This window comes from Ornithodoros turicata, chromosome 1 (assembly GCF_037126465.1).
Source record: "Ornithodoros turicata isolate Travis chromosome 1, ASM3712646v1, whole genome shotgun sequence".
Lineage (NCBI taxonomy): Eukaryota > Metazoa > Arthropoda > Arachnida > Ixodida > Argasidae > Ornithodoros > Ornithodoros turicata.
The window spans coordinates 225,749,103-225,757,550 of NC_088201.1; the positions used below are offsets into that span (position 1 = coordinate 225,749,103).

The following is an 8,448-nucleotide window of genomic DNA, read 5'->3' on the forward strand; positions in this document are numbered from 1 at the left end:
GCACAATTGCTCTACACCTCCGTTCTCGTCAAACATGTAGCTCAAGGTAAAAGTCGGAAGCACAGTCGTGTCGTAAAGCTTGTGGCAAAATCGGAAGTAGTTGGCACATGCGCAGTAACCTAACTACTCGAAATAGTAGTTTAACTAGTAGTTGCGACTACAATTCTGCAAGTAGTTGATAACTACTTTTTAACTACATTCAGGTAGTTTAACTACATGTAGTTAACTACTGGACATCACTGCCAAAATGTACAATATTTTACAAATGAGGCAACTTTGCGATTTTTTATCTCCTCAAAGGCAAACCTTAGGATCTTCAGAACTTCGTATGCAGTGCTACCCACCCCAGACCATACGTGGAAAACAAATTCAGCTGAATATGTCAAAAAGTTATGATGATACGCGGCATCAAACTGCGTAGGAAGCGCAATGGTCGAAATGCCCACATCTGAATGATATTGCATTAAAAATAACCACCAATTATTTTCAACTTCTTTCAGCGCCAATATGCCTCCTAGGGACAAGGCTTTAAAATATGTTTGAAAGAAAAAAAATTGAAGAGGTCGACCGGACCACCCTGCCTGATCCGGCGTGAACTCACCGAGCTCTCAATATATTAAGATAGGCAGCTACATGTACTAGTCAGCGACCAGTAGCTTTACTCAACGACTTTGTTTCCGACAAAAAATAAGGAGAGGGACACCGAACATATCCGCCATGCTATGCACTTATTGCAGCAAAAGTGGGTAAAAAGGAATGCTAATGTCCAAGGGTGGACAAGCAGCATGCCAACCCAACAAAATACCCTAATTTCATGTGAAGTTATAAGGGACACCAGCTCCTTATGTCTATCTTTCGAGACATGTGTTACAGTCACTAAAGAACGGCGGTACAAACGGCTAAATAAAATAAGCCGGAATAATATCAGTTTCTAGTTTAAATGTGCTGCTGCAGAGTGAAGGATTGAAACGATAAGGTGATGCAAGACCGATTGATGATATAAATTGAAATACTACACTCTGTGTCACGAGAAACCTTGCAAAAGAGATGCCCCCTCCTGGGTCTTCTTTCAGCAAGTGATCCAAGGCCAAGCGTGTCTTGGATGCTTTTCCACGAGACTTGGCCAGGGAGGATGGTGTGCCCAGAAGTGACCATCTCTGCTGGAACAGATTGGAACCGAACAAATTAGGCAGGCGTCAAGAACACGTAAAACATGTTCAACAATCACGACATCGTACAAGTAACACCACATCGACAAGTACATACGCATATGAAGCACATCATACGTCCTATACGCATGTTCTTAGATCTTTTCACCTAGAATACAAAATTTACAGCACAACGGTTTAGCATTCAATATCTTGAAGCACTGATGTGGGACAAAGAAGTAAATCTAACACATCAGCAAAATAACTTACCTCCAGGTTACATCAGTGGGCATATGCGCACGGAGCTTGCTCAGTTTCTTATAGCCGGTAATAGCTTCAAGTAACGGTGCCTGGAAATAGTACACAGGATCATTTTCCTTTAATAATGCAATATGGCGAAAGTTCGCGACTTCTGGGAGTACAGTACGTTTATTTTTGCTCCGCCAGCGGGATTTGAACTTCTAATCTGCTTCGTGAGGCGCCCCCGTTGTGCCTAGTAAGGAAGATGTAATCGTGCAATAATTAAACGTGCGCTGCGGATACACCTTTCGGCAATGCGAAATATGATCACAGCGCAATGTGAGGTGAGTGTTGAGACACAATAACAATTTATACATACCTGAAACCCGCTGCATTTGGACACATGGAACTTGCATCGACTTCCCCGTCGCCATTTGCAAACGCCGTCTGTTAATTTGAAAATGACGTTGGCGATGACAATGGACGATGTGTGCACCCTTCGCCATCGTTGACTCTGCAAATGCCGCCGACGCGGCTACACTGCTGCCGGCAACATTGCGCGCTGCAGCCCTGTTCTGTTTCTTTTTGGCACGAATTTTTCTGTCCGTTTATGTAATATCTGTGTATATTAGAAATCCGTCATGCTGTTCCCAGCGTAAGTAGCCTTTGTAGTGAAGAAGCTGGCAGTGCAGGCTGGGCCCCAGTGTCGTTGCGTTTCTGTCGCTAGTACACGCTGCACAAGTGTAGTTTGTCATATTAAATACAGCAAAAGCTCCCGTCTGTTCGTGTCTGTTTTTCGTGTATTCTTGTCTTTAGAGCACACGGTATGCTAAACAATGATATCCACTGTTTGTAAGACATTCCGAGGTGTGAACGTACAGCAGCAGATTTGAAAGTTACTGAAGTATGAAATTGGCATCTAATGAAATACAATGCATAGCTACACTGTGCCACCATATGCATGTATACATGTACTGCAATCAACCATTTTAAATTCACTGTTTCCAGCAAGCGTAGCATAATGTCAGATACGGGAAAGCAATGAGGCAGTATGGAGGACTACCGTAACATATACAGCCATTTGACCGTAATCAAGTTTACGTACACACTACCGTCTTAATTACGGTGATAACGTCATAATTACGGCATATTTCAGTGGTGCAGTATTAATTACACTACTTGGACCGTATTTCCAATTACGGTAGCATACCTGTTCTTTTTACGGCAAAAAATTGATTTTGACCGTAAAATTTACGGCAATTTTTTACAGTGCGCATTCTTGACTTCGTTGTCGCAGCTGAAGTGGCGGCCCCCAAAGAACGCCTTCAGTGGCCCGAACAGATGGAAATGGCTGGGGGCGAGGTCTGGACTGTAAGGGGGATGTGTAAGGGGGGATAAGGGGGCAACTCCCAGCCAAGTTGCTGTAAAGTGCGTGTCGTGAAATGCGCGGTATGCGGGCGTGCATTGTCCTTTAGGAGGAGGACTCATTTGGTGAGGAGGCCAGGTGTTCATGAATGATAGTGTTCAACGTTCCCACAGAAAGGTCCGTCTTTCGAGCGAGTTCGAGACATGTCATCCGTCGGTCCTTGAGGATCAGGTGCTCCATATGTTGGATGTTCTCAGGAACTCTTACGCTGCACTGTAAACTGAAAAACACCCTTATGGGTGTAAATGGCTTGTCCTATAACTGACACCTCTTTTTACACCATATGGTCTTAGAACACCCTTTTCAGAGGGTGTATTCTGTGTAAGACACCCCTTGAAAGGGTGCTTTTCCTTGAAAATGCCTTCTTTCGCACCCTTTACACACCCTTTTAGGAGGGTGTTTAACAACTTTACACCCTCCTAGAAGGGTTTTAAAGGGTGCAAAAGAAAGCATTTTCAAGGAAAAGCACCCTTTCAAAGGGTGTCTTACACAGCATACACCCTCTGAAAAGGGTGGTCTGAGACCATATGGTGTAAAAAGAGGTGTCAGTTATAGGACAAGCCATTTACACCCATAAGGGTGTTTTTCAGTTTACAGTGTGGGCTCTGAGCCGCCCCAGCCGGGATCCTCCTGCACTGATGTACGGCCGTCTCGGAACCGTTTGCACCACTCAAACGCTTTGTTGCGGCTAAGTGTATCGCGGCCATACTGAGCCTGAAGTCTTCTGTGAATTTCAGATGACTTTACGCCTTCATTCACGAGAAACTTCATGACAGTTCGCTGGTCGATGTGCGCGCTCACCTCGTTGTCGGCCATCTTGTCCAGCACGTGTCTTCTGTTTTGCACAAACTTTGGACCACCACGTGGTGAACGCGGAGGCCTGTCGCGTGTGAAAATGACGCAAAAGAAGTAGCAGATGGCGAACACTTCGAACACTTTTACCCTCCTGGTGCATCGTGATATTTTGCTTTCACGCCTTTCGCTTTGCTTTCAATTTTCGTTTCTTTTTCTTTTTTATGTTGGTTTGTCTTCTGCTGTTCAGGGCAACGTATCCTGTTCTGCGTTGAAAGTGTCGCTAATGATAACCTAATATAAGTACACAGGAAGTGTGTTGAATGTGAAGAAATCCGTAGCACGTTGAAACAAACGAATTGAAAAAAGAAGAGAGCTGAAAGGCGTTCGTGAATACAACTCTCTCTCTCTCTCTCACATACACACACATACACAGGTTCATGACAATAAGGTGGAGCAGTTTTTCTGCACCACCACTGCCGCGTACGCACCCAAAAGCAAACAAACACACTGAGCAAAACAAAGGAAAAAGAGCGCGACCCTGATGCGTGGTTCACACTACAACTTCTGTCCGTTGCGGTTACGGTGCGGATCCAGTGCGGAGGCGGCTGTCGTACGACACGCGGTTCAGACATATACGTTCTTGATACGTCAAACGCTTGTGATTGACCAATCACGTCTCCACTCCACCACGTCTCCATTCCACAGGCAGCCATGAACGGGCAACGTGATGTGGTCGGCGAAACTTTGAGGTGTATTGAAGCGTATCTGCGTCATACAGAGCGCGTAAACTGGCCACTTGTTGTTCAAATGGCAGCAGCAGCGTTTCTGCTGAAAAGAAGGAAAAAAACGTTGGAAAAGCACGCGACAGCACAACAGTGATGCGCTTACGCGGAGCGCGTTCGCTCATTGGTCAGCTGCATCTCCGCAGGTAGCCCGTACCGCATGGAGTTCGGTCGAGCTCAACTCTTGCGGTGCGTGTGCTTTTCGGAGTGTCGTGCTTCGTTGTCATGACAACCGTGTCGCGCCGCATCCGTAACGCATGAAAATGCAACAGTGCAACCAAGCATGAAACTGACGTGGGCAAAGCGGGTCCGCTTGGGCAAACAAGAGGTCCGCTGATACTTGGAAGCGGACCTCTTCTGTGGGGTGGGTTGTAACCCTTTCCCCCTTGTGTGGCGCGTCAATGTAGCTTCCTTTCTTCGCAGCTTTGCGCTCAAACTTAGAGCCGTCAAAGAAGAGGCGGAGCCAAGGGCTCATCTCCACGGATTTTCGAAGAATTTATTTCGACAATTGCCATTGCATTACGAGTGGGATTATGTGCTATACTGAATAAATGACGACGGGAAACCTATTTCCGCAAAGAAAACGTCGGTTGCCTTGGAAAATTTCGAAGTTCAATTCAAGAAATTAACTTTCCGTCAATTGAAATGAAATAAAAATGTTACCAATATGTGGCAAAAGTTATTGGCAGAAAAAAATTCCTTGACCGCATGTCTCTTCGGGGCCTACGTTTTTTACTATGAACTTCTATCATGGTTGGTGGACCACTCTGTAGGAAAGCTACCATGAAGAACCTCACAGGTGGGGATATGCGACTCTATCATGAGGGACCTTACAGAGGAATCATGACTCTCTTAGGCGGTCACGTTATGTTGTTGCATGAGGTACAACTCCGAGAATAGGGAACACGATTTCGTTGACGGTAAGTCATGTTTTGAGCGCCACACTACCTCTTGTGGATTCGTTTTTCTGCCTCTTTACTGGAATAGCAGCATCGTTTGGAGAGGCCCTGTACAGCGTTTTCGAAAGCGCGTGCAGCTGCTTTCCCCCCGCTAATTTCGAATGATTGCAACAGGACACACGTGTGCTGTGTCGTGCCAAAGGTGCCATGTGCGAGGCTTTCTTTTTATTTTGAAGTCTCTTGTTCTTAACAGCATAAAGCTCAATATAAAACAGCCTTTACCGGGCTCCCCAAAGTCTGTGCGACTGCAATAATGAAGGAAGTACTAAGGAAGGAACTAACAAAGCAGAACAAACAAATAAGAATCAAAAAATGATGAAAAACCCGAGGCTGGGGAAGAGACCAAAAACAGACGTTGAAATTGAGAGTTTGTGTGCGTCGTCCGTTTTTCGTTTTTTCCCCAGTCTCGGGTTTTTCATCATGGAGTTGTAAGAATTTTCAAAATCTTTCTTTGTCTCCTCCAAACGAAGCCAGGAAAACTGTAATCGCCGTGACTGTAGCGCGCCTTTGAATGTAATGCGTACCTTTGAAATGTAATGCGTACCTTTGAAATGTAAAGAAGGAGAAAAAAAACAACAACAAAAAGGCACGACCTGATTGCAGGTGCGATTAGTACCATCGTTGTGCCCAAACACTTCAGCTGTGAGCGTATCCTCCGATTCTGGCAGCAGCGTCATACGGCTCCGAGAATCGAGTACAGGACCTCTTCAAGCACTATTCCCCGCCACCACCCGATAATTTCCGTAACGGTACATCTGCACTGTAGTATTTCGGATTCAACTTTACTCACGCCAAACACTAACGTTAAACCTCACTATGACAGTAACAACTGTCACCACATTTATCCAAGCACAGCACGAAACCTTATAAACAGTTTAATGCCGCGCAGTATCATTAGTACGAGCTACCGACACCGTAGTTCAACGCCGACACCGTTCTTTTGAGGCTCAGGCGCCTTCTAGTGACTTGAAGGCACATTAGGCCATGTTGGTCCTCATGAGGTGAAGGTACGTGAGGCCATGAGGGCCCTCATGAGGTGACGGTACGTGAGGATGAGGACACGTGAGGCCATGTGGGTCCTCATTAGGCGAAAGTACGTGAGGCGCCGTGAGGACAGGAGGGCCCTCGTGAGGTGAGGGCACGTGAGGATGAGGACTCTTGAGGCCATGAGAGCTCTCATAAGGTGAGGACAAGTGAGAATGAGGACCCTCATGAGGTGACGATACGTGAGGCCGTGACGGTCGTGAATAGCCTCATGAGGTGAAGACATGTGAGGATGAGGATGGAGAGGCCTTTCGGGATCCCGATGACCTGAAGTGAGGTTTGTGATGGCAAAATTTGAAATGGAATGTGAGGGTGAGGGCGACTGAGGTTACGTTACTGGTGAGGAAAATTTGGTGAGGGTGAGTGACGCCAATAAAGTCCGTGTTTCGTGCGGTAAGGATGAGTGGGGCCACAGGAAAATGCCCACCTATGCTTGTCAATCACGGTACGCGCACTGGTGTTTTGCAATTGTTCCACTTCCGGGTAATTTGAACACGAGTCATACACCACAACGTAGTGTTTTCCGGCATACTGGCCCAGATCCACACCTACGCGATACCATGGTCGATCCGGCGTTGACCGCATGCAGAGTGGCTCTTCAGATCCGACAGCTCTGCATCCTTTGCCGTTTCTTCTACGAGACGCTGGTGGGTCTTCTTGCTCACTAACACAGACAATACAGACACCGCGAGTTACAGGAAGGAAACTCGGAGACCCGCTGTCATGAATATGGTCCGACTTTATTCCAGAGGGGCGGAACCAAACTGCCTGAACGAAGGTACAGCCCCGAGTGCCGGGCTCGCGATTCCTTCTTCTCTTTCGGTACTCGCGTGGGCAGAAACGTCCTCGTCGATTCCCAACATCCTCCCGGGGGCGGCCGTGGTGTCCTCGTGGCCCTCTAGCAGGTATAGACGCTGAGCAGGACGTGACATTTCTCTTCTGTTTGCGAGTCTGATAGTGAAGCTCCTGACGATCCCGTCGCGCCCCGGGTGTGTTGCTACAACGATGGCGGTTTTCCACAGCAATGGTGGGAGGCGGTCGTCTTCAACGATGACAAGATCACCAGGCTTCAGAGCTGAAGGACTTCCGCCAAGCTGGTGCGCGGAACGGAGCTGGAGGAGATATTCCTTTTTCCAGCGCTTCCAGAACACTTCAATGGCTTGCTGGCGTCGTTCGCTCCGTCTGCGTAACGTAAAGGGTGTGCTGTCTTGCTGGACGTTCTCGAGAAGCGGCAGCCTGGCAATACGACTCCCGACGAGGAAATGGGACGGGGTAAGAGGGAGCACCTCTTGAGGATCAGTGGATACGCTGGTGAGGGGTCCGCTGTTTACGGCCGCTTCGACTTCGTGAAGGATGGTGGCGAGTTCTTCGATTGTCTTGCGACTATGACCGAGGGTCAGTCTTAGGGATGACTTCATCGTCCGGATCATGCGCTCCCACCCCCATCCCACCAGGGGGCGGAAGGGGAGTTAAACCTCCAAGTGATGCGGATGTTGCTGGCGAAATCTTGGACGGGTTCTGTGGACAGGAGAGTGAGGAGGTGAGCGCATCGATGGAAAGTGCGGGCATTGTCGGAGTATACAAGTGATGGAACATCGCGTCGGGCGACGAAACGGCGGAAAGCGAGAAGAAAAGCTGTCATGCTGGTGACGAGTACGACATGAATCGCTCGAGTCACCGCACACGTAAAGAGGGCCGCGTATGCTTTAGATGAGGCGCTAGAGCTGACTCGGACATACAGCGGGCCGCAGAAGTCCACGCCAGTGACGTCGAAGGTGGTGGTCGGTGTTATCCGCTCCCGAGGTAGTGGGGCGACAAGCGCAGATTCTGGACGAAGTCTCGTGCGGCGGCACCGCAGGCACTGACGCATTTAACAGTACGTCGTCCGCGTAACAGTAACGAAGTACGCGTTTAACAGTTTGTCGTCCCTTGAGCAGCCAGTATCTGTCGCGGAGATCGAGGAGCGTTGTATGAATGCTTGCATGGCAGAGGCGGAGGTGGGCATACATGATAATGAGGGCCGTGAGGCGGTGATGGCTTGGAAGCAGGATAGG

The 8,448-nt window shown here is 48.1% G+C and overlaps 1 protein-coding gene and 1 long non-coding RNA gene across 2 annotated transcripts; both read right to left on the bottom strand.

Annotated features, from left to right (window-relative positions):
* Positions 1 to 1,023: 1,023 nt before the first annotated feature.
* LOC135377084 (uncharacterized) lies at positions 1,024 to 1,825 on the bottom strand. The gene is made up of 3 exons (XR_010418015.1): positions 1,768 to 1,825; positions 1,576 to 1,641; positions 1,024 to 1,498 (listed from the first exon to the last, which is right to left on the bottom strand). It is a non-coding gene; the product is annotated as an uncharacterized LOC135377084 (long non-coding RNA).
* A 5,309-nt stretch (positions 1,826 to 7,134) lies between these two features.
* LOC135395521 (uncharacterized) lies at positions 7,135 to 7,812 on the bottom strand. The gene has a single exon (XM_064626686.1). It carries the CDS (start codon positions 7,810 to 7,812, stop codon positions 7,135 to 7,137), a length of 678 nt encoding a protein of 225 aa, XP_064482756.1.
* Positions 7,813 to 8,448: the final 636 nt, after the last annotated feature.